The following is a 27,960-nucleotide window of genomic DNA, read 5'->3' on the forward strand; positions in this document are numbered from 1 at the left end:
AATGTTAATATTGATTATCATCCACCAGGCATCATGATCTCTTTCTGCGTGGTCAGCATCAAAATATGAACAGCTGGCGGGCCATCTATCAGGTACGGACTTTTTTTCTCCTCCATGTGAGCTGATATTGGATCTTTGCAATCAATGAGTGTGAGAATATTATTTAACGCCGCAATCATCGACATACCAGCTGTGTTGGATCCGGGTAAGAATCGGTCTTCAGCAACCCATGCTTGCTGTAAAAGCGACTATGCTTGTCTTGTCGTAAAAGGCGACTAACGGAATCATGTGGTCAGGTTCGCTGACTTGGTTGATGCAATACATCGTATCCCAATTGCGTGGATCGATGCTCATGATGTCACAGTCACTGGATTGTCTGGTCCAGACTCGAGTATTAACAGACTGCCGTCATATAGCTGGACTATTGCTGAGGGCGGCGTTAAACAACAAACAAACATACATACATAATTACAAATAAATGAACAATGAATGTGCATAAGAAAAAAACCCAGTATATATAGCCATGTTTTCGGCCGTGGTGTTATAATAATTTAACGTTTATCACCAATGTCCATATATGCGTCCCTCATTAGGTTTTATACCATCATGATCACTGGGCTGGGTAAGCATGGTACAGTAGAAGCCTGGTGTGTTTTATACCCTAGCTTGACGGAAGTGTCAATGTTATCATCCGCTTGTTTTACAATTTGGTTCAAAACTTGAAGCATCATTATCTCATTCTGAGTAGCCAGCAATAAAATATGAACCGCTGACGGGCCATATATCACTTCCGATAACATGTCCAATTCCTGACATAGCTTATGATTTTGGACGTCCACAGTATATCAATAGCCAACCTTAATGGTTATCACTATAACTTATACGTTGGAAACACAGCGCTGATGTTTTATCTTACATTTGTGCATAGGATTCTGAAAATGAGCGAGTGTGAGAATATTGTTCAACGCCACTGTCAGTTATACTACTTGCTCAACTCACTCAATGTGACCAGTTAAGATCCGGGTTGGAATAGGTTTTCAGCAACCCATGCTTGTCGTAAAAGGCGACTATGCTTGTCGATAGAGGCGACTAACGGGATCGGATGGTCAGGTTCACTGACTTGGTTGATGCAATACATCGTATCCCAATTGCATGGATCGATGCTAAGATGTCAATCACTGAATTGTCGGATTCAGACTCAATTATTTACGGACTGCCGTCATATAGCTGGATTTTGCTGAGTGCGGCGTTAAACAACAAACAAACAAAGCGTGTCATGTTTTAATAAACCGTCTCCATAATCTTAAGAAATCACTGCTAGACGCGGAATCCGTTGTACGATTCTGACTATATCATAATCATGTGTTCATAAATAACATTCAAAAAGTGACGATGCCAAATGTTGAAAAGGTGAGCGTATCCTGCCCCACTGATGGCATCAGTCACAAACACATGCAAAGGCGAAAACGAGAATATATGGTACAAATCAAACCGGGAATTGCATCGGACATCGCCTTTGTCACTGATGCCTTAAATTTGGAAATGTCCTGCGCATGTCTGCAATAAAACATTTTGAAAACTTCACCGGGGCCTTGGAAAGTTTAAATCACTCATATTGTCATACAGGGGTTAGTCACTCTGAATCTCTATGCGTACATCTAAATATCATTAGCTATTTGACCATTATTGAACATACAGGTATTGTTTTTGTACCATTAAATCACTAGTTGATTTATCCCACGATCGTGTATGTACTGTAGACGTATGTAATAAATGTGTTGTGTCGTTTCTGTCCAATCAGAAAGTATAACCTGCGAAGGCGCAAGGTTGGGGAACCCCATGTCTTTGATATCTTACACTTGCACATTTGCACATGATCGGCGATACACAAATTATGTATTTTGTTATTGGTTTGTCAAATGCATATTGGGAATCTGTGCTTCTCTATCTTTAGTCATATCTTTTATAATTTTCATTTGTGTGTGTGTGTGTGTGTGTGTGTGTGTGTGTGTGTGTGTGTGTGTGTGTGTGTGTGTGTGTGTGTGTGAGGGGGCGGTTTCTGTATTAGTAAACCTCAAGGATTATTTTTAAACATCATGTTGGGCACTGTGGATCTGAGCATACAGAATAGCGCATCAAAACACCTCAAACATTTCTCATGCCACACTGCAGGATATGTGGTATACCTTAGACCTAGGTGTGTAGCACGTGGAAAAGCGATGTCAGACAGATATCAAATGTTTCAAATCGCCTGCAACAATCACTTAACACCTCTATCATTGTGACAGATGGTGGGTGTTTATTTCCAATTGATCGCCAGAGATAATTACTTGACACCTTTACAATTGTGCATGTACTTGTATGGTAACACAAGTGATTGTTGCATATGTTCACCACACGATTTCATTTTAATGTACTGACGATTCTCTTTAGTACTGGTGGGGGCGGTCGGGTAGCCTATTGGTTAAAGCGTTCGCTCGTCGCGCCGAAGACTCGGGTTCGATTCCCGACATGGGTACACTGTGTGAAGCCCATTTGTGGTGTCCCCCGCCCTGATATTGCTGGAATATTGCTAAAAGCGGCGTAAAACCGTACTCATACACTCACTCACTGTTGTACTGGTCCGTCTGAGTTCGTACATTCGAACATATACTCTTCAATAAAGGAAGGAGATACGCGCAAATAACTTAAAATTTCAGAAAATGTAAGAGAGAAATTAGTGTCTTGTAACATTACAAACGGTAGGGAAGTGTGACAGTAGATGTTATGACAGCGAACGACCTAGAAAGACGATAGGGGTAAGATGGGAAATGAAAAAATACGTTTTTTGATCAGTATTGGGTAAACCGCTTCGATTTGTCAAACATTAATTCACTCGACGAGACATACTCCATATGTGTCTCCTAATGGCGATTTAAGGGAATCTGCCCCACTCCTCTTGCAGCGCCTGCCAAGTTCAGCCAATGTGGTCGACCTCATATCTCCCATCATGTCCCAGGCGTGTTCAATGGGGGAAAGATTTGGGTTCATTAATGACCATGGCATTCTACGGATGTTGTTTTGTCGGAAGTGACGATTGACGATTCATGCACGGTGAGCACAGGCGTTGTCGCCCTGAAAGACAAACGTCGACCTACACGCATTGCAAATGGGACAACAAAAGCGTGTCAGTATGTTGTCCCGAGAGTACTGTCAATAAAAAAATAATCTGTGACGTCATTCTATTATTTCAAAGCTCCATTATTTTTCAGGAATGGAGAGTTGTTTGTCAACTGTACATTATCTTGAAGCAACATTTGAATTAATTTCCACTTGGAACAGACGGAAGTATTGTTTAGATTCATTGACAAGAGAATAATTTCATTTTTTCCGAAAACGTGTCGCCAGCGGGATTCGAACCCGCATCGTTTGTTTTGATAACGTGTAATTGTCAACCTCAGCTACGGCGGCACATGAAGGTGTGGTGTGAAATTAACTATTAAATATTTTCATAATTTTGCATAATGCTTAACAGCTCAAAATAATATTATATATTTTGTGTTAGAGCAGGTTACCCACAACAATGTTCCTATTTATAGCAATTAAATAAACCTTTTGCGAGAAAAAACAAATAAGGTAATATAAATATCCCTTCTTCGTGGCTCTATATTTCATATTATTCCCGTCAGCATGTATTAACAATGTGCAAGCGATAAATACTGGTTTATGGCCCAACGAAATTATGAAGAGCCGTGTACCATGCATTGTAAATGTCAGCTCGCGACGGAGCTTGGCGCACTTGCAACAGGAGTAGAGAACACATTCCTCGTGCATCACGCAAGGGCGACTCACGCAGTAGAAATACAGACAACAAAGAGTTCTGGTTTATTTTTCGAATATTTTCAACAAAAGAATATTTTGTCAAAGTGTAAAAGTAGGGATGAGTTTTAAGCAGGGGATTATACTCGTAACTCACCATTCCTTAAACATATTTGGCCGCAGCCCCTGCGGGGCCTCTGCTCCATTATTTTGAATGAGTGAGTATGGTTTTACGCCGCTTTTAGCAATATTCCAGCAATATCACGGCGGGGGACACCAGATATTGGGCTTCACACATTGTGCCCATGTCGGGAATCGAACCCGGGTCTTCGGCGTGACGAGCGAACGCTTTAACCACAAGGCTACCCGACCGCCCCCCATTATTTTGAAGGAATGGAGAGTTACTCGGACATTGCCCTCCTCGTTACCCTTCCTTGCACAACATGGAGTGGGGTTCGATCAGTGATAGTGATGCCACCCAGCACCATAACGTACGTTAACCGATCCCGTAGGCTACACATGTTGCAGACGCCGCATCGCTAGTTCATACACAAACAATGAATGAAATAAAGTAAATCAAAACTGTATGACTCGAGACGATTGACAGAAATAATATCACACAGAGATTAATATACCTTCCTTGAAAGTAAGAGGCGACTACCTGGATCGAGTGGTCAGGCTCGCTGACTTGGTTAATGCATATCGTCGTATCCAAATTGCGTGGATTGATGGGCATGATGTCAATCAACGGATTGTCTGGTCCAGACTCGATTATTTACAGACCGCAGTCATATAGTTGGAATATTGCTGGGTGTGGCGTTAAACAACAAACAAACAAACAAATGGCTACTCAGCCATCCCTGTACAGTGGAGCATGTAATGCACGTGCACTTACATGTAGTCGAGGTCAGAATGTTTGTGCTCCTGAACTGATACGAGATGTACTTGATGCGAGCAGTTTGGGTCGGAAGTATCACTGTTCCCTTAATCTCGGGATTACCGCGGCCCCTACTTATAGACATTGCTAAGGTTTCCACTGTCCCCACCTGTCAGGATTACCATGGCTTACCACTGTCCATACATACCGGGATAACTATGGATTACAACTGTTCCAACACAAAATGGATTACCATCGATAAACACTGTGCCTACAGACCCGTGAAGATCCGGGTTAGAATAGGTCTTCAGCAACCCATGCTTGCCGTAAAAGGCGCCTAACGGAATTGGGTGGTCAGGCTCGCTGACTTGGTTGATGCATGTCATCGATCCCAATTGCGTGGATCGATGCTCATTATGTCAATCACTGGATTGTCTGGTCCATACTCGATTATTTACAGACTGCCGTCATATAGCTGGATTATTGCTGAGTGCAATGGCCTTTAAACATTGAAAACGAAACAATTTCACACTTAATCCTTAACATTTCCCATCTTTATTTTCAAAGATTAGAATAGAAAACCAATCCGTTGTTTTAGGCTCGTCCATGAATCCATCAACTGAAACCTTCATGTTTATTTCGGATGACGGATTTCCCAGTCGTTCAAACGCAATTGGCTGTGCAGACTTAGACCACCTGAATATGATGATCGTGGGTTCAAATCATAGATTACCCCTGATTATTATCCTTGGTTTGTTAAAACCATACCCGTCCTCCTGGTTTTCACCAATGGTGTAAACTACTAATGTCACTTTGGGCTCTCCTCCGATATCAAGCTGACACAAGCATATGTGGACATTGCTAATAGACCCGTGAAGGTTCCGGGGTAGAATAGGTCTTCAGCAACCCATACTTGCCGTAAAAGGCGACTAGGCTGGTCGTAAAAGGCGACTAACGGGATCGGGGGGTCAGGCTCGCTGACTTAGTTGATACATGTCATCGATCCCAATTGCGTAGATCGATGCTCATGATGTCAATCACTGGATTGTCTGGTCCAGACTCGATTATTTTACAGACCGCCGTCATATAGCTGGAATATTGCTGAGTACGGCGTTAAACAACAAACAAACAAACAACATTGCTAATAGGTCAAATTTGCAACCAAGTTTTTTAAGAGCTGCAATACCTCTACAGGGTTAGCTTCCTTTGCCATGTCGGGATCCGCTGATTTTGGGTTCCAATCGTAGAGTCGTCCTGATTAAGATCATATGCTGCAAACACCTTTACCCTTATCCTTGATTCTCCACTTTTACATTTCCATTGTATGATGCTAAATACCTAAGCCCATTATCTAACAAAACTTCGTCTGGAAAGTGACGTCATCATCTCCATCTCCATCAGCGTTTTAGTAACTTTCCGACGACTTTCTTTCGTACGTGATTGAATTTGATAAGACAGCTTTCGAGAGGCGTGTCAATTTGAATTCGACTTTGAGAGCAAAGGTACATGTATGTATGGTCTATCCTCTCGGTAATGGCCTACACATGTACGTCACCTTGTCCATTCGTCAACCATTAAAGTGATATGCAGTGATAAAAACACTTTAAAACTCACTCTTACTCAAACATATCAGCGACCATCTCAACATATTGACGACATATTGTCGAGGAGACGCTAAATACTAACGCACCCACTGGTTTGGGAGATGAAGTGCACATGAATTTGTCAGTTGATTACTTCCATTCATTGTGTAATGATCAAGAAGTTTCATCAAGTCCTTGAGATAACACCATTGTCACTGATTAAGGCGCAAATGAACCGAAGGAATGCATTACTGGGTGACATCAAATATGAAAAATTTAGACACATAAACAATCTGGCTGGAGCCAACGGTGACAATGTGAACAAGAATATACACAAAGGGAAGCAACTCCGACCGATCGAAGTGTCATAAAATCGGCTATGTTGACGACATTTACGGACAGGGATCGATGAATGTAATATGAAAATAGGAATGTTTCCCATCGAATACGGGATTTGTCTTTTATTCAGGGAAGCTATGGCTGAACGCACCAAGGTTAATGCTTGTTTTGTTTTTTTTAAAAGGCGATTTCGAAAACCTTTGTCAAAAGATATCAACTAACGCCGTTTTCAAACATATGCAGATCCAAGTAAGGTTGGTGTTTCCTTGGGGCAACTGTTAACGTCTTTATTAAAACAATATTTATTTACGGATGATCCTAGTCATTTCGTCACCGACATTTTGTTGACTGTCACGTATAACAAAATTCACCCACTCACTCAGTTAAACTCGTCAAGATGGAAATGGGATAGAAGCTCGTCAAGGTTGTCAGGGTATAAGCTCGTCAAAGTATCTGGATAGAAGCTCGTCACGGTGGATGAGTTAGAAACCCATGAAGGTGGGTAGAAGCTTAACAAGGCGAATGGGCTAGAAGCTCGTCACAGTGGCGCAGGTGGATGTTTGTCATGGTGGATGGGTTGAAGATCGACAAGGTAGATGAGGTAGAAGCTCGTCATGGTGGATAGGTAGAAGATCGACAAGGTAGATGAGCTAGTAGCTCGTCAAGGTGGATGGGCAGAAGTTCGTCAAAGTGGATAAGGTAGAAGCTCGTCAAGGTGGCTAGATAGAAGCTCAACAAGGTGAATTGGGTAGAAGCTCGTCACGGTGGATGAGGTAGAGGCTCGTCAAGGTGGATTGGGTAGAAACTCGTCAAGCTGGATTGGGTAGAAACTCTTCAAGGTTGGTCGGGTAGAAGCTCGACAAGGTGGATGGGGTAGAAACTCGTCACGGTGGATGAGGTAGAAGCTCGTCACGGTGGATGAGGTAGAAACTCGTCACGGTGGATGAGGTAGAAGCTCGTCACGATGGATGAGGTAGAAGCTCGTCAAGGTGGTTGAGGTAGAAACTCGTCAAGCTGGATTGGGTAGAAACTCTTCAAGGGTGGTCGCGTAGAAGCTCGTCACGGTGGATGGGGTAGAAACTCGTCAAGCTGGATTGGGTAGAAACTCTTCAAGGGTGGTCGCGTAGAAGCTCGTCACGGTGGATGGGGTAGAAGCTTGTCAAAGTGGATGGAGTAGAATCTCGTCAAGGTTTATCAGGTAGAAGCTAGATGGGATAGACGCTCAATGAGTTGGATGGACAGAAGCTCGTCACAGTGGATGTGGTAGAAGCTCTTCAAACTAGATGGGGTAGAAGCTTGTCATGGTTCGTCGGGTAGAAACTCGCCCAGACGGATGTGGTAGAAGCTCGTCAAGGTGGATGGGGTAGAAGCTCGTCAAGGTTGTCGGGGTAGAAGCTCGTCAAGGTTGTCGGGGTAGAAGCTCGTGAAGGTGGATGGGGTAGAAGCTCGTCAAGGTGGATGGGGTAGAAGCTCGTCAAGGTGGATGGGGTAGAAGCTCGTCAAGGTGGATGGGGTAGAAGCTCGACAAGGTCGATGGGGTAGAAGCTCGTCAAGGTTGCCGGGGTAGAAGCTCGTCAAGGTGGATGGGGTAGAAGCTCGTCAAGGTAAATGAGATAGAAGCTCGTCAAGGTTGTCGGGGTAGAAGCTCGTCAAGGTGGATGGGGTAGAGGCTCGTCAAGGTGGATGGGGTAGAAGCTCGTCACGGTGGATGGGGTAGAAGCTCGACAAGGTCGATGGGGTAGAAGCTCGTCAAGGTTGTCGGGGTAGAAGCTCGTCAAGGTGGATGGGGTAGAAGCTCGTCAAGGTAAATGAGATAGAAGCTCGACAAGGTGAATGGGTAAAAGATCGACAAGGTAGATCAAATAGAAGCTCAACAAGATGAACAGGTGTGGTTCAAGCTCGTATCCACACTCAATTACATCAGCCAATGCAACCTGACTGGAATAGTGAATAGTAGCTGTTTCCTGGTGGAAATGAACACAACGTCAGAGTTTGCCGCGATGTTTTCGCCTAATGTTTTCAATAAGTTGGCTTAGTATTTACCATTCATACATATCCCCTGTGGTAGATAATCTGTGTATATTTCCTTTGTCGTCCCAAAGTAAGTAGGCCAGAACGTTCTCAGTGGCTCTGGTTGCTTTATACTTCTTGTGGACGGCATCAATGTCTTTTGAGATGCTGATGCAGAAACCTATGATCGTGGTTTCTGGGTTTGCCGGGTTTCTAGATGCACTATGCGTTATTTCTGGACTAAAGCCGGGCGATGTGTTGTTCGCGACTATTCAAGAGTACCTCCGTAATTCCCATACTTGTAGCACGATTACGACATTCCCACGGCCGTTATAGCATTTTGATTCACCAAAGTGGTGAACCTCTGAGATCTGCATCACTTCGGGATTTCCTCCCACATTAAGCTGACACGCCGTGATATGACTGGAACACTGTTAAAAAAGGCGCAAAACTCAACTCACTCATCCACTCAAACAGAAGTGTAAACTGTAAATGAATTAGTAGCAAACACACAAAATGGTAAACATGTATCAAGAAAAGCTATCAAAGAAAGATTTAAAGATATGGAAACACTATATATTATTAGTTGAGGGATTTTAACTTACAGATATAAGATTGTCAATTAATTAAACATAAAGACATGAGAATACCTATGTACCTAATTAACTTGTGACTTATATACTGAACTTGCCCAGTGCGACCGGGATGCCTATCTGAAAACGCCGACCTTTCTGCTCCTAGCACTGTTTGCAGTGTTTCCCGGGTTCAAGAACGGAGGGCGTGCATCATTCAACTGTGACAAAATTCTGGACGTCCTTGATTGCACTAACGTATCCACATGAGGCATGTTATGTATTGCTGCTGCTGCAACATATTTGACCCATTGTATTGCCTCTTGTGAGTGTAAACCTCATCTGTGTGTTTCAATATAATTTGTTTTTTATTCATTGATCTTGCATGGTTATTAAGTCCTGTAAATACCGCTTCTGTGTTAACCTTCGCGTTACAACTTGGGAATCAACTCAACCACTTTACACATATTCCAGTATCATCAGTTAGGGATTATTTTGTATTAAAGATCCTTTATATATAGATTTTTTTTAAATAGTGAGTTTGATTTTACGCCGCTTTTAGCAACATTCCAGCAATATCACGGCGGGAGACACCAGAAATGGGCTTCACACATTGTACCCATGTCGGGAATCGAACCCGGGTCTTTTGCGTGACGATCGAACGCTTTAACCACTGGGCTACCCGACCGCCTCTTTAAAAAATAGAACCATGTAGAAGTATTCTTTGAGTGCTGAATTAGCTCCAGTACATTTCATTTTTGTAAATTACATATCGCTTACTTAAGATATTTTCAATTGAAAATCACACTTAATATGTTAAAATCAATTTAGAGGTATGGTTTCCATTGCTACTCAGCTTAAATGGTAAGAAGTAAGAAGTCGGATTTACTGATCATATAACACGGCCAAAGTACTGATAGATATATTGCTAGTAGGATACGTGAGTCATTAAAAGGAATGAATTATAAAACGTCGCTTTATTTTATCTAATTTCAAGTCGTCAATATTCGTTTATCTTGGGAGAGAATGTGAACGAGGAAATAAAACCTAAAGGGAAGCAACTCCTGTAATACTATTTACACGTACTGAACAAAGTGCCATTCAATCATCTAGGGAGACGAAATGAGCAGCCCTGTTTTTATTGTTTTCTTTAATTGGAAAAAAGGAGTAATGTATAAGTGTAGGATTACCATTATAGCTGGAAGAATTATGCAATGTAGTAGAAGTGTAGATTTGTCCTGCTGAGATTATCTTGTCTTTATCCCGGATGGAAATGTCTGAACTGCACCCGGTGCTCGCTATCAACACGGGTCTTTCGAACTCTCTTGACAGCTAAACCTGACACAAACCTTAAAACAAGTTGCATAGAACCCCGCAATGCTGGAAGTGTTTCCTTGGGGCCGCTGTACGAATCATGTACAGGACGAATATTATATTCCACGCCATGATCAATGGACCACGACATGGTTAAGGGACACCACACTGTATTGTGAAATTAGGTACCTCAGACCAAGGTGCGGTCAATATTGAGATCCACTGTAACTAGTATGTAATGTGGCTGATTGTGTGTCACGGTATCCTTTCAGCATGGATCGTTATCTGTGCTCTATTATTTACTTGTTGATCCGTGAAGATCCGGGGTAGAATAGGTCTTCAGCAACCCATGCGTGCCGTAAAAGGCGACTTTGCTTGTCGTTAGAGGCGACCAACGGGATTGGGTGGTCAGGCTCGCTTACTTGGTTGATGCATGTCATCGATCCCGATTGCGTGGATCGATGCTCATGTTGTCAATCACCGGAATGTCTGCAACAACACTCATACACATACTCAGTTTTGTAAAGTTTTTAATGTAAGACACAGCCATTTCTATATTATTCCACTGTTACGGGTGGCTGTTCAGTGAGGGTCCGTCTTCTCGAGGGAACATAGGTATTTGAAACAAATTATCTGTTCATTGTCATGTCAATTCCTGCGCCGTTTATGGGATCTCATATCTATTCCTTATTGTGTATCGTCTAGTAGCATATGAAACTGACTTGAAGGGTCTTTTACACGTATGAATGAAAACGGCATGACAGTACCGTTTAAACTTGCTTTCCTCTAATGCTAGAACTATAGCAGCCTTGTTCCCTGGGTGTGCTGCGCTGGCGCTAAACTGACCAAGGCAATGACTGCACAATGGCCGCCTCCACAAGACACGCGGACACGCCATGTTTGTACTATAGAAAACTCTAGAACGGGTGGTTAAATTTTTTTCTTAGCATTTTCATGAATGCTCTTGCAATGTATATGTCATTATTTAAGCTGTTTCGAGACTCGAATGTGGCCGTCACATCGGTGAAATGTAAACAATGACATACACCATTTTCAACAGTGATATGTTCGTTAATATTTCGTGTCAGCTCACTGTTATCACGAAATCGTATACATAATACATGGAATTAAACGACCACGTCAATGAAGTACCATTGGCATCTTTATTTCAGCAAATTTGATGAAGTAAATGTCGCCGATTATGTGCCGTTTTCTCCCATTGTGAAATGGTGGTTTATTGAACGCCCAGTAACCTCAATAATGGTGTTTAATGATAGGGTCTGTCATTGGTTCCGATATTTGGCCTCTGGATTTTATTCACACGAAAAGCCATTTAATTTTCATTTGTTTTCTTATTACACAATGAAATTAATCATAAATATATCTAATAATTTTGGATCCATGTGTGTGCTTATTAAAATGTCGGGTCTGAAAGGGATAATAAGAAAGAATATGATCATAATTAATTTGGTACTGTCATACGTGATACACATCCATGGGCATTCTATATAATGCAATATAGCCACTGGGGAATCCATGTACAGAACAACATAAAGAAGAGTGCTTACCATTATTATTGAAAAATAGTTATGATTATATAATCATCATGTTAGATGAAATATCTGTGTACGAAATTATCTACAAATAAACAACTCAATAAAAGTAGTTAAGTTCCATTATTGTTCAAGCAAAGGAAAAAAACAGTATATCATGACGGTAATATATTACATTAAAAGCGCACATAAATTGTAATATTTGAGGATGAAAGCTGGCGACACATGTATACATGCCACTATTTATTTGTGAACAGTTTAACTAGGGGTGATGATTACCGGTACCAATGAAACCTGTCTTGACTATGAGTACCATAGTTTTGGGGGCTTATAATTAAAGCCAGTAACAAAGCATATACTGACATCATTCAGAGCATGATATACATGTAGATCTGACAGAAGTAATAAATCACATACATGTAATATGATATCATTTATTCAGCCAGTGGATAAAATGATGCATTGGTTCACTTTCTTATGCTTTAACAGTAGTGCTTCCATACCAAGATCAACACACAATCAGTGATGTTGCTTTGAATTCAGGAGAATTCAAACTGAACTTGTTGACCGATTTTGCTTTGTAAATTACATACTAACAAGTTCCAAACTGATTATGTCAATTTTTGTTTTTGCTTTTATTCAGGACATCATGTTCATCAGCTTTGCAAGTTTTAAGATTGTTTAATCTGTAATTAAAAAAACAAGAAGGAATTTTCTCAGATGTCTGATTGTTGAAAACCCTTTGGAGTTAATGTTGATTGGTCAGTAGATACATGTTAAATTACAATTATTTTTAATCTGCTTAAAAGGTATGGTTATTTCTTGCTTGCATGTGTCTTCCTTAGAATGCATCATTTGAAATTTGATAATAAATAATATGTATCATCATAACTTGGTGACAACCCCCCTCTCCACGGTATTTCATTGACGTTGTCGTTTAATTCCATGTATTATGTATACGATTTCGTGATAACAGTGAGCTGACACGAAATATTAACACACATATCACTGTTGAAAATGGTGTGCGTGTCATTGTTTACATTTCACCGATGTGACGGCCACTTTCGAGTATCGAAATAATGTTTTCCTTCACTAAAAGTAACAACGGACGTTATTCTCGTGACATTTACATTGCAAGAGCATTCATGAAAATGCTAAGAAAACATTTTTAACCACCCGTTCTAGAGTTTTTCTATAGTAAATACATGGCGTGTCCGCCATGTTTGTTCGTGTAGTGGAGGCGGCCATTGTGCAGTCATTGCCTGGGTCAGTGTAGCGCCAGCGCAGCATACCCAGGGAACCAGGCTGTAACTATAGTAATTACTGAAGCGTTAAAACCACACACTCGCTCACTCATTCCACTATTGTGGCATTCTACTTTAAGCTGACACCCAATGTCTTAACTGCGTTAAATAGAACCTCACTCGCTCACTGCTGTTAGTCACCCGTGAAGATCCGGGTTAGAATAAGACTTCAGCAAACGTATGTTTGCCGTAAATGTCACTATGCTGTCGTTAGTGGCGACTAAGGGATCGGGTGGTCAGGCTCGCTGAATCGGTTAATGCATGTCATCGTATCCCAGTTCTGCAGATCGATGCTCATGATGTAATCACTTGATTATTTACCGACCGCCGTCATATAGCTGGAATATTGCTGAGTGCGACGTTAAACAACAAACAACATCAACACTATTGGTAATCATAAGAGAACAACTTTATGTGATCTTTTTATTCATGTGCGTAAATCAGTGTACGCTGCACGGACATTGGAATCCCAGTTTCAGTAATCGACATGTGTGATCGTTCCTCCATAACTTGAACATGCTACTCCTCTAATCGGAATGGTTGGTTGGCTTGAGGTAGAATACGCATCCATCCAGGCCTGCTCTCCTTTGTTCAGATGCGTCGTTGTGGTGATGGATGCTACACCACCTACTTGCCCAACGATATAACCACGACCAATCAACGACCCTTCTCTGAAGATGCGCAAACCCATGTAGGCAGTCGATTTTACCATTACATTTGCCCAGAAGATATATGTGCCAGACACGGGGGCCGTGAATCTGCCAGTGGCCTTGTTATAAGCACCCCCTTGGTTATATAAGACGGTGTCAAATTTGAGGATCCTCAGTCTATTGTGGTTGATATCTGACTGAAGGGATACGCTGTACGCCACGTTGGTTGCTTCATGTGAAAAGAAATGAAAATATGTATGTATATATTTCGCTGTGGTCGATTGAAATGATTCTGTCAATAGGATTTACTGGAGATCAGGTACTATTTATGCAGCGAAGACATCATCAATGTGTTGAGAGAAGTCATTTACTGCTTGGTTGATATATATCATGGCAATGAGTTTGGAATTTAAACACATCCAAGACATGTTTAGATCTAAAAGGGTTATGGAATTTGTTGACATCATAAACGGAATGCAAAATAAGTGGGGAAATCTACCTCATGGAACAGCCACATGGAACTTCCTCGGGGCTCTCACGAGAGATAGGTTTGGTGATTCTAACGGGTCAACATTTCTGTACTTACCATGTGATAACGTGTCACGGAGCTGTGCTCCAATGATCAGGGGTGTTATAAAATAAGAATAAAGTGAAAAAGAAAACGTAGTAAAAGGTTTTCAGGCTTCTCAAATAACTAGTAATTGTACTAATAGTTGACACTTAAAGATAAATCCAATCTGCGCCCACGCATCGTAAATTATTTCTATCAGCGCAAATATACAACCAAGTTTTAGCCAAACAAGTGCATTACAGCTATAAAAAGGAGAACAGCTTAAACAACACTTTGACAAAGTACGGACCAGATGCTTAGACTGCCAATTTAGTCAGCTGCAACCAGTTAACACCTGCGTCAATTAACTCCACACTCTAATGAGTGAATAGCCTCGGCTCATTAAAATAAGAGGAAATAAACACCGAGAGCTTATCCCTAAAATGAGTCGCTTAGACTACAAAACAGACCATTGTGTCTGAAATTCAACTAGTCTTAATCGAATAAAAATTCTGTCACTTTGACTGAACAGGGAAATACTAAAGTTCCTAACAGTTAGTTAATCATGGGAAAGTTGGTTATCCACGGATTACTAGAAAAACTGAGTATTACAAAGCCTAGTAACTAAGATTAGTTCAGTACAACCAGACTAAGTCAGAATCTAGATCGACATGGCCCTGAACCCACTTACTGGCGAAACCTGAGTTTCGACCATGACCAACGATTTAACGGAGCCTGGAGGGTCAAAACACAAGTTAATTTATACATGTACACTGCGCGCGGACGTTGGAGGTGAACATCCTCTCCTGGGCCGCCGGGGAATACAACTGATGGGCACACCTAGCTATCGCGTGTTTCTAAAAATGGGAAAATCACGAACTACATCTACACTGACGATGTGAGTACCAACATAAAGTGCTGAACATAAGCTATCCAACGGTACCGTTAAAGATTTACAACAAGCTACGTAAATCATTGATGAGGCAAAAATGACCATAAATACATGAGAAATATCTGAACGTATATATAAATTCCCCTAATGTTTGCAAATCATAATTACCCCCACAAAATATTTTCAATGCAAGAATATGGTAGCGAACAAATAAGAGATAACAGACGTCCAATCAATACATGGTTTGAGAGGGACATTAGATCACAAAAGAATGAAATAGTCCGGCCATTAATTCTGTAACACAAATGATTTGACGCAGTAAGATTGCAACCGCGCGAGTTTGCCGAGCGGTACCGGAAATAAAGACAGCGAACGGAGTGGCACGAGACCGTGACATGGGAAAACACGAACTACGGTGGCATAATGTAATATTAGCATGCAATGCATCTTTGTTCCGAAGAGACAATGTCATTGATTCTTGGCATCATGCAACCAACTGGTTGTCTATACTTACCAAGAGTTCGTGTAATGTTGGCGAGCAGTGCGTCGTTGCCTTGAGGATTATTACATGACATCTTCCTTTCACATCTCTCTTGACGTGATTTTATGGCCTTCAGTTCTGTTGACATCACAGCTACAGTGCGTTCCAGTCGAAGCATAGCGGTGAACACACTATTTAAAACACAGCTCGGTGCGTTGCCCGGTGCTGGGCTGCTGGAGGTAGAGGCAGCAACAACAAACAACGCCAGCACAAACATACAACGCATCATGATCATTGGGCTGGGTAAGAGTGATAAAGTAAAAGCTCGGTGTGTTTTATACCCTAGCTTGACGGAAGTGTCAATGTAAATATTGATTATCATCCACCAGGCATCATGATCTCTTTCTGCGTGGTCAGCATCAAAATATGAACAGCTGGCGGGCCATCTATCAGGTACGGATTTTTTCTTCTCCATGTGAGCTGATATTGGATCTTTGCAATCAATGAGTGTGAGAATATTATTAAACGCCGCAACCATCGACATACCAGCTGTGTTGGATCCGGGTAAGAATAGGTCATCAGCAACCCATGCTTGCTGTAAAAGCGACTATGCTTGTCGTAAGAGGCGACTAACGGGATCATGTGGTCAGGTTCGCTGACTTGGTTGATGCAATACATCGTATCCCAATTGCGTGGATCGATGCTCATGATGTCACAGTCACTGGATTGTCTGGTCCAGACTCGAGTATTTACAGACTGCCGCCATATAGCTGGAATATTGCTGAGGGCGGCGTTAAACAACAAACATACATACATACATACATACATACATACATACATACATACATACATACATACATACATACATACATACATACATACATACATACATACCTACATACATACATACATACATACATACATACATACATACATACATAATTACAAATAAATGAACAATGAATGTGCATAAGAAAAAAACCCAGTATATATAGCCATGTTTTCGGCCGTGGTGTTATAATAAGTTGACGTTTATCACCAATGTCCATATATGCGTCCCTCGTTAGGTTTTATACCTAACTCAGGAAGCATACAACCCACATGTACATGTACCCCTCGTGATACTGCTGCAACATATATTATTATCTGAGATTTTTATGAGGAATATAAGAAGGAAATATACCTTAGTCTCAAGAACGAGAGTTTATGTAAGCCACATGTAATTTCCTCAGCTTATGAATTGAAGTCTCATGGGAGATGAGTTTTGCGGTTCTATCGGGTCAATATTTCTGCAATAAAGTAATCATGTAAAATTGACCAGCAGTGTAACTTTGTCCCGTAGAACGGATTTAATTGATTCTTGACCTGATGCGACGAGAGCTCTTGTAATGTTGGCGAGAAGTGCGTCTTTGCCGTTTAGATAAGATGTCATTGATAACATCTACCTTTCACTCCTCTGTTGACGTGATCCTATGGCCTTCAATTTTGTTGATATCACAGCTACAGTGCGTTCCAGTCGAAACAGCGGTGAACAAACCATCTAAATTGCTACTCGGTTTTTTGTGTACTGTAGGGCTACTGGAGGCAACAACAAACAACGCCAGCACAAACATACAACGCATCATGATCACTGGGCGGGGTAAGCATGGTACAGTAGAAGCCCGCTGTGTTTTATACCCTAGCCTGACGGAAGTGTCAGTGTTATCATCCGCTTGTTTTACAATTTCGGTTCAAAACTTGAACCATCATTATCTCATTCTGAGTAGCCAGCAATAAAATATGAACCGCTGACGGGCCATATATCACTTCCGATAACATGTCCAATTCGTGACATAGCTTATGATTTTGGACGTCCACAGTATATCAATAGCCAACCTCAATGGTAATCACTATAACTTATACGTTGGAAACACAGTACTGATGTTTTATCTTACATTTGTGCATAGGATTCTGAAAATGAGCGAGTGTGAGAATATTGTTCAACGCCACTGTCAGTTATACTACTTGCTCAACTCACCAGATATTGTATGACATGTGACCAGTGAAGATCCGGGTTGGAATAGGTCTTCAGCAACCCATGCGTGCCGTAAAAGGCGACTATACTTGTCGATAGAGCGACTAACGGGATTGGATGGTCAGGTTCACTGACTTGGTTGATGCAATACATCGTATCCCAATTGCATGGATCGATGCTCAGATGTCAATCACTGGATTGTCGGATTCAGATTCAATTATTTACGGACTGCCGTCATATAGCTGGATTTTGCTGAGAGCGGCGTTTGTCACTGATGCCTTAAATTTGGAAATGTCCTGCGCATGTCTACAATGAAACATTTTGAAAACTTCAACGGGGCCTTGGAAAGTTTAAATCACTCATATTGTCATACAGGGGTTAGTCACTCTGAATCTCTATGCGTACATCTAAATATCATTAGCTATTTGACCATTATTGAACATACAGGTATTGTTTTTGTACCATTAAATCACTAGTTGATTTATCCCACGATCGTGTATGTACTGTAGACGTATGTAATAAATGTGTTGTGTCCAATCAGAAAGTATAACCTGTGAAGGCGCAAGGTTGGGAAAACTCATGTCTTTGATATCGTACACTTGCACGTTTGCACATGTTTTTGGTTATTAGTTTATCGAATGCACATTGGGAGTCTGTGCTTCTCTATCTTAAGCATATCTTTTATCATTTTCATTTTTGTGTGTGTGTGTGAGGGGGCGGTATCTGTATTAGTAAACCTCAAGGATTATTTTTAAACATCATGTGGGGCACTATGGATCTGAGCATACAGAATAGCGTATCAAAACACCTCAAACATTTCTCATGCCACCCTGCAGGATATCTTACACCTAGGTGTGTAGCACGTGGAAAAGCGATGTCAGACAGATATCAAATGTTTCAAATCGACTGCAATAATTACTTCACACCTCTATCATTGTGACAGATGGTGGATGTTTATTTCCACTTGATCGCCAGAGATAATTACTTGACACCTTTACAATTGTGCATGTACATGTATGGTAACACAAGTGATTGTTGCATATGTTCACCACACGATTTCATTTTAATGTACTGACGATTCTCTTTAGTACTGGTGGAGGCTGTCGGGTAGCCTAGTGGTTAAAGCGTTCGCTCGTCACGCCGAAGACCCGGATTCGATTCCCGACATGGGTACACTGTGTGAAGCCCATGTGTGTGTCCCCCGCCCTGATATTGCTGGACTATTGCTAAAAGCGGCGTAAAACCGTACTCATACACTCACTCACTGTTGTACTGGTCCTTCTTAGTTCGTACATTCGAACATATACTCTTCAATAAAGGAAGGAGATACGCGCAAATAACTTAAAATTTCAGAAAATGTAAGAGAGAAATTAGTGTCTTGTAACATTACAAACGGTAGGGAAGTGTGACAGTAGATGTTATGACAGCGAACGACCTTGAAAGACGATAGGGGTAAGATGGGAAATGAAAAAAAAAGTCTTTTGATCAGTATTGGGTATACCGCTTCGATTTGTCAAACATTCATTCACTCGACGAGACATACTCCGTATGTGTCTCGCAATGGGGATTTAAGGGAATCTGCCCCACTCCTCTTGCAGCACCTGCCAAGTTCAGCCAATGTGGTCGACCTCATATCTCCCATCATGTCCCTGACGTGTTCAATGGGGGAAAGATTTGGGTTCATTAATGACCATGGCATTCTACGGATGTTGTTTTGTCGGAAGTGACGATTGACGATTCATGCACGGTGAGCACAGGCGTTGTCGCCCTGAAAGACAAACGTCGACCCACACGCATTGCAAACGGGACAACAAAAGCGTGTCAGTATGTTGTCCCGGGAGTACTGTCCATAAAAAAATAAAATCTGTGACGTCATTCTATTATTTCAAAGCTCCATTATTTTTCAGGAATGGAGAGTTGTTTGTCAACTGTACATTATCTTGAAGCAACATTGAATTAATTTCCACTTGGAACAGACGGAAGTATTTTTTAGATTCATTGACAAGAGAATAATTTCATTTTTTTCCGAAAACGTGTCCCCAGCGGGATTCGAACCCGCATCGTTTGTTTTGATAACTTGTAATTGTCAACCTCAGCTACGGCGGCACATGAAGGTATGGTGTGAAATTTACTATTAAATATTTTCATAATTTTGCATAATGCTTAACAGCTCAAAATAATATTATATATTTTGTGTTAGAGCAGGTTACCTACAACAATGTTCCTATTTATAGCAATTAAATAAACCTTTTGCGAGAAAAAACAAATAAGGTAATATAAATATCCCTTCTTCGGGGCTCTATATTTCCTATTATTTCCGTCAGCATGTATGAACAATGTACAAGCGATAAATACTGGTTTATGGCCCAACGAAATTATGAAGAGCCGTGTACCATGCATTGTAAATGTCAGCTCGCGACGGAGCTTGGCGCACTTGCAACAGCAGTCGAGAACACATTCCTCGTGCATCACGCAAGGGCGACTCACGCAGTAAAAATACAGACAACAAAGAGTTCTGGTTTATTTTTCTAATATTTTCAACAAAAGAATATTTTGTCAAAGTGTAAAAGTAGGGACGAGTTTTAAGCAGGGGATTATACTCGTAACTCACCATTCCTTAAAAATATTGGGCCCCTGCGGCGCCTCTGCTCCATTATTTTGAATGAGTGAATATGGTTTTACGCCGCTTTTAGCATTATTCCAGCAATATCACGGCGGGGGACACCAGAAAATGGGCTTCACATATTGTGCCCATGTAGGGAATCGAACCCGGGTCTTCGGCGTGACGAGCGAACGCTTTAACCACAAGGCTACCCGACCGCCCCCCATTATTTTGAAGGAATGGAGAGTTACTCGGACATTGCCCTCCTCGTTACCCTTCCTTGCACAACATGGAGTGGGGTTCGGTCAGTGATAGTGATGCCACCCAGCACCATAACCGATCCCGTAGGCTACACATGTTGCAGACGCCGCATCGCTAGTTCATACACAAACAATGAATGAAATAAAGTAAATCAAAACTGTATGACTCAAGACGATTGACAGAAATAATATCACATAGAGATTAATATAACTTCCTTAAAAGTAAGAGGCGACTACCTGGATCGGGTGGTCAGGCTCGCTGACTTGGTTAATGCATATCGTCGTATCCAAATTGCGTGAATTGATGGGCATGATGTCAATCAACGGATTGTCTTGTCCAGACTCGATTATTTACAGACCGCAGTCATATAGTTGGAATATTGCTGAGTGTGGCGTTAAACAACAATCAAACAAACAAATGGCTACTCAGCCATCCCTGTACAGTGGAGCATGTAATGCACGTGCACTTACATGTAGTCGAGGTCAGAATGTTTGTGCTCCTGAACTGATACGAGATGTACTTGATGCGAGCAGTTTGGGTCGGAAGTATCACTGTTCCCTTAATCTCGGGATTACCGCGGCCCCTACTTATAGACATTGCTAAGGATTTCCACTGTCCCCACCTGTCAGGATTACCATGGCTTACTACTGTCCATACATACCGGGATAACTAAGGATTACAACTGTTCCAACACAAAATGGATTACCATCGATAAACACTGTGCCTACAGACCCGTGAAGATCCGGGTTAGAATAGGTCTTCAGCAACCCATGCTTGCCGTAAAAGGCGCCTAACGGAATTGGGTGGTCAGGCTCGCTGACTTGGTTGATGCATGTCATCGATCCCAATTGCGTGGATCGATGCTCATTATGTCAATCACTGGATTGTCTGGTCCATACTCGATTATTTACAGACTGCCGTCATATAGCTGGATTATTGCTGAGTGCAATGGCCTTTAAACATTGAAAGCGAAACAATTTCACACTTAATCCTTAACATTTCCCATCTTTATTTTCAAAGATTAGAATAGAAAACCAATCCGTTGTTTTAGGCTCGTCCATGAATCCATCAACTGAAACTTTCATGTTTATTTCGGATGACGGATTTCCCAGTCGTTCAAACGCAATTGGCTGTGCAGACTTAGACCACCTGAATATGATGATCGTGGGTTCAAATCATAGATTACCCCTGATTATTATCCTTGGTTTGTTAAAACCATACCCGTCCTCCTGGTTTTCACCAATGGTGTAAACTACTAATGTCACTTTGGGCTCTCCTCCGATATCAAGCTGACACAAGCATATGTGGACATTGCTAATAGACCCGTGAAGGTTCCGGGGTAGAATAGGTCTTCAGCAACCCATACTTGCCGTAAAAGGCGACTAGGCTGGTCGTAAAAGGCGACTAACGGGATCGGGGGGTCAGGCTCGCTGACTTAGTTGATACATGTCATCGATCCCAATTGCGTAGATCGATGCTCATGATGTCAATCACTGGATTGTCTGGTCCAGACTCGATTATTTTACAGACCGCCGTCATATAGCTGGAATATTGCTGAGTACGGCGTTAAACAACAAACAAACAAACAACATTGCTAATAGGTCAAATTTGCAACCAAGTTTTTTAAGAGCTGCAATACCTCTACAGGGTTAGCTTCCTTTGCCATGTCGGGATCCGCTGATTTTGGGTTCCAATCGTAGAGTCGTCCTGATTAAGATCATATGCTGCAAACACCTTTACCCTTATCCTTGATTCTCCACTTTTACATTTCCATTGTATGATGCTAAATACCTAAGCCCATTATCTAACAAAACTTCGTCTGGAAAGTGACGTCATCATCTCCATCTCAATCAGCGTTTTAGTAACTTTCCGACGACTTTCTTTCGTACGTGATTGAATTTGATAAGACAGCTTTCGAGAGGCGTGTCAATTTGAATTCGACTTTGAGAGCAAAGGTACATGTATGTATGGTCTATCCTCTCGGTAATGGCCTACACATGTACGTCACCTTGTCCATTCGTCAACCATTAAAGTGATATGCAGTGATAAAAACACTTTAAAACTCACTCTTACTCAAACATATCAGCGACCATCTCAACATATTGACGACATATTGTCGAGGAGACGCTAAATACTAACGCACCCACTGGTTTGGGAGATGAAGTGCACATGAATTTGTCAGTTGATTACTTCCATTCATTGTGTAATGATCAAGAAGTTTCATCAAGTCCTTGAGATAACACCATTGTCACTGATTAAGGCGCAAATGAACCGAAGGAATGCATTACTGGGTGACATCAAATATGAAAAATTTAGACACATAAACAATCTGGCTGGAGCCAACGGTGACAATGTGAACAAGAATATACACAAAGGGAAGCAACTCCGACCGATCGAAGTGTCATAAAATCGGCTATGTTGACGACATTTACGGACAGGGATCGATGAATGTAATATGAAAATAGGAATGTTTCCCATCGAATACGGGATTTGTCTTTTATTCAGGGAAGCTATGGCTGAACGCACCAAGGTTAATGCTTGTTTTGTTTTTTTTAAAAGGCGATTTCGAAAACCTTTGTCAAAAGATATCAACTAACGCCGTTTTCAAACATATGCAGATCCAAGTAAGGTTGGTGTTTCCTTGGGGCAACTGTTAACGTCTTTATTAAAACAATATTTATTTACGGATGATCCTAGTCATTTCGTCACCGACATTTTGTTGACTGTCACGTATAACAAAATTCACCCACTCACTCAGTTAAACTCATCAAGACGGAAATAGGGTAGAAGCTCGTCAAGGTTGTCAGGGTATAAGCTCGTCAAAGTATATGGATAGAAGCTCGTCACGGTGGATGAGTTAGAAACCCATCAAGGTAGGTAGAAGCTTAACAAGGCGAATGGGCTAGAAGCTCGTCACAGTGGAGCAGGTGGAAGTTCGTCATGGTGGATGGGTTGAAGATCGACAAGGTAGATGAGGTAGAAGCTCGTCATGGTGGATAGGTAGAAGATCAACAAGGTAGATGAGCTAGTAGCTCGTCAAGGTGGATGGGTAGAAGTTCGTCAAAGTGGATAAGGTAGAAGCTCGTCAAGGTGGCTAGATAGAAGCTCAACAAGGTGAATTGGGTAGAAGCTCGTCACGGTGGATGAGGTAGAGGCTCGTCACGGTGGATGAGGTAGAGGCTCGTCAAGGTGGATGAGGTAGAGGCTCGTCAAGGTGGATTGGGTAGACACTCGTCAAGCTGGATTGGGTAGAAACTCTTCAAGGTTGGTCGGGTAGAAGCTCGACAAGGTGGACGGGGTAGAAACTCGTCACGGTTGATGAGGTAGAAGCTCGTCACGGTGGATGAGGTAGAAACTCGTCACGGTGGATGAGGTAGAAGCTCGTCACGATGGATGAGGTAGAAGCTCGTCAAGGTGGATGAGGTAGAAACTCGTCAAGCTGGATTGGGTAGAAACTCTTCAAGGGTGGTCGTGTAGAAGCTCGTCACGGTGGATGGGGTAGAAGCTTGTCAAAGTGGATGGGGTAGAATTTTGTCAAAGTGGATGGAGTAGAATCTCGTCAAGGTTTATGAGGTAGAAGCTAGATGGGATAGACGCTCAATGAGGTGGATGGACAGAAGCTCGTCACAGTGGATGAGGTAGAAGCTCTGCAAACTAGATGAGGTAGAAACTTTTCAAGGTTCGTCGGGTAGAAACTCGCACAGGCGGATGTGGTAGAAGCTCGTCAAGGTGGATGGGGTAGAAGCTCGTCACGATGGATGAGATAGAAGCTCGTCAAGGTTGTCGGGGTAGAACCTCGTGAAGGTGGATGGGGTAGAACCTCGTGAAGGTGGATGGGGTAGAAGCTCGTCAAGGTGGATGGGGTAGAAGCTCGTGAAGGTGGATGTAGTAGAAGCTGGACAAGGTGGACGGGGTAGAAGCTCGTCAAGGTTGTCGGGGTAGAAGCTCGTCAAGGTGGATGGGGTAGAAGCTCGTCAAGGTGGATGGGGTAGAAGCTCGTCAAGGTGGATGGGGTAGAAGCTCGTGAAGGTGGACGGGGTAGAAGCTGGACAAGGTGGACGGGGTAGAAGCTCGTCAAGGTTGTCGGGGTAGAAGCTCGTCAAGGTGGATGGGGTAGAAGCTCGTCAAGGTGGATGGGGTAGAAGCTCGACAAGGTGGATGGGGTAGAAGCTCGTCAAGGTTGTCGGGGTAGAAGCTCGTCAAGGTGGATGGGGTAGAAGCTCGTCAAGGTTGTCGGGGTAGAAGCTCGTCAAGGTGGATGGGGTAGAAGCTCGTCAAGGTTGTCGGGGTAGAACCTCGTGAAGGTGGATGGGGTAGAAGCTCGTCAAGGTGGATGGGGTAGAAGCTCGACAAGGTGGATGGGGTAGAAGCTCGTCAAGGTTGTCGGGGTAGAAGCTCGTCAAGGTGGATGGGGTAGAAGCTCGTCAAGGTTGTCGGGGTAGAAGCTCGTCAAGGTGGATGGGGTAGAAGCTCGTCAAGGTTGTCGGGGTAGAACCTCGTGAAGGTGGATGTAGTAGAAGCTCGTCAAGGTGGATGGGGTAGAACCTCGTCAAGGTAAATGAGATAGAAGCTCGACAAGGTGAATGGGTAAAAGATCGACAAGGTAGATGAAATAGAAGCTCAACAAGATGAACAGGTGTGGTTCAAGCTCGTATCCACACTCAATTACATCAGCCAATGCAACCTGACTGGAGTGAATAGTAGCTTTTTCCTGGTGGAAATGAACACAACGTCAGAGTTTGCCGCGATGTTTTCGCCTAATGTTTTCAATAAGTTGGCTTAGTATTTACCATTCATAACATCCCCTGTGGTAGATAATCTGTGTATATTCCTTTGTCGTCCCAAAGTAAGTAGGCCAGAACGTTCTCAGTGGCTCTGGTTGCTTTATACTTCTTGTGGACGGCATCAATGTCTTTTGAGATGCTGATGCAGAAACCTGTGATCGTGATTTCTGGGTTTGCCGGGTTTCTAGATGCACTATGGGTTATTTCTGGACTAAAGCCGGGCGATGTGTTGTTCGCGACTATTCAAGAGTACCTTCGTAATTCCCATACTTGTAGCACGAATACGACATTCCCACGGCCGTTATAGCATTTTGATTCACGAAAGTGGTGAACTTCTGAGATCTGCATCACTTCGGGATTTCCTCCCACATTAAGCTGACACGCCATGATATAACTGGAACACTGTTAAAAAAGGCGCAAAACTCAACTCACTCATCATCTCAAACAGAAGTGTAAACTGTAAATGAATTAGTAGCAAACACAGAAAATGGTAAACATGTATCAAGAAAAGCTATCAAAGAAAGATTTAAAGATATGGAAACACTATATATTATTAGTTGAGGGATTTTAACTTACAGATATAAGATTGTCAATTATTAAACATAAAGACATGAGAATACCTATGTACCTAACTTGTGACTTATATACTGAACTTGCCCAGTGCGACCGGGATGCCTATCTGAAAACGCCGACCTTTCTGCTCCTAGCACTGTTTGCAGTGTTTCCCGGGTTCAAGAACGGAGGGCGTGCATCATTCAACTGTGACAAAATTCTGGACGTCCTTGATTGCACTAACGTATCCACATGAGGCATGTTATGTATTGCTGCTGCTGCAACATATTTGACCCATTGTATTGCCTCTTGTGAGTGTAAACCTCATCTGTGTGTTTCAATATAATTTGTTTTTTATTCATTGATCTTGCATGCTTATTAAGTCCTGTACATACCGCTTCTGTGTTAACCTTCGCGTTACAACTTGGGAATCAACTCAACCACTTTACACATATTCCAGTATCATCAGTTAGGGACTATTTTGTATTAAAGATCCTTTATATATAGATTTTTTTTCAAATAGTGAGTTTGATTTTACGCCGCTTTTAGCAACATTCCAGCAATATCACGGCGGGAGACACCAGAAATGGGCTTCACACATTGTACCCATGTCGGGAATCGAACCCGGGTCTTCGGCGTGACGATCGAACGCTTTAACCACTGGGCTACCCGACCGCCTCTTTAAAAAATAGAACCATGTAGAAGTATTCTTTGAGTGCTGACTTAGCTCCAGTACATTTCATTTTTGTAAATAACATATCGCTTACTTAAGATATTTTCAATTGAAAATCAAACTTAATATGTTAAAATCAATTTAGAGGTATGGTTTCCATTGCTACTCAGCTTAAATGGTAAGAAGTAAGAAGTGGGATTTACTGATCATATAACACAGACAAAGTACTGATAGATATATTGCTAGTAGGATACGTGAGTCATTTGAAGGAATGAATTATAAAACGACGCTTTATTTTATCTAATTTCAAGTCGTCAATATTCGTTTATCTTGGGAGAGAATGTGAACGAGGAAATAAAACATAAAGGGAAGCAACTCCTGTAATACTCTTTACACGTACTGAACAAAGTGCCATTAAATCATCTAGGGAGACGAAATGAGCAGCCCTGTTTTTAGTGTTTTCTTTAATTGGAAAAAAGGAGTAATGTATAAGTGTAGGATTACCATTATAGCTGGAAGAATTATGCAATGTAGTAGAAGTGTAGATTCGTCCTGCTGAGATTATCTTGCCTTTATCCCGGATGGAAATGTCTGAACTGCACCCGGTGCTCGCTATCAACACGGGTCTTTCGAACTCTCTTGACAGCTAAACCTGACACTTCCAAGTTTAAAACAGGTTGCATAGAACCCCGTAATGCTGGAAGTGTTAAACTTTCCTTGGGGCCGCTGTTTACAGCTTCATAAATAATTCTTTTCTCCTTTATTATCAATTTTTCTGAATAATGTCAAATGTTCTTTAATCCAAATGCTAGTGTTTGGATTAACAAGGTTCCTTCATTCGGAAATACGATGTTCTGATTTACGAGATTTTACTCAAATTAACTACCAGACATGCTTTATCTCGACTAATGAGCTTCTTATGTCATTCCGAATGGAAACTAAATAGTCAATAAAGCAGCCTCAAGTGCAAACAAGACATGAATATGTATAGGTAGCTGACGTCTGCCAGGGTAATTGTTCATTCACTTGTAGCATACCAACGTGTATAGGCTTCTATTTGACTTTTCAGTATTGATTATATTTGATAACCTGACGACGAACTGTGGAATAACATAGTATAGAGCATGGAAATACAGTGCATGAAACATTAC

At 41.9% G+C, this 27,960-nt stretch overlaps 1 protein-coding gene across 2 annotated transcripts in view; it reads right to left on the reverse strand.

The window, feature by feature from the left end:
* Positions 1-16,252, reverse strand: part of LOC125372339 (adiponectin-like) — a 38,837-nt gene extending 22,585 nt beyond the window's left edge. Inside the window, exons 1-2 of one of the 2 annotated variants that reach the window (XM_048381975.1) lie at positions 15,957-16,252; positions 13,760-14,229 (exon numbers count right to left, since the gene is read on the reverse strand). In XM_048381975.1, coding sequence (XP_048237932.1) covers positions 13,826-14,229; positions 15,957-16,218 — 666 coding nt within the window. In that variant the 5' untranslated portion in view covers positions 16,219-16,252 and the 3' untranslated portion in view covers positions 13,760-13,825. Of the gene's footprint in view, positions 1-13,759; positions 14,230-15,956 lie in introns of those variants that run through there. The other variant, XM_048381976.1, reaches the window with a different exon arrangement.
* Positions 16,253-27,960: the final 11,708 nt, after the last annotated feature.

Source organism: Haliotis rufescens, unplaced genomic scaffold (genome assembly GCF_023055435.1).
Source record: "Haliotis rufescens isolate VD_foot unplaced genomic scaffold, xgHalRufe1.0.p SCAF_4, whole genome shotgun sequence".
NCBI classification, from domain to species: Eukaryota; Metazoa; Mollusca; class Gastropoda; order Lepetellida; family Haliotidae; genus Haliotis; species Haliotis rufescens.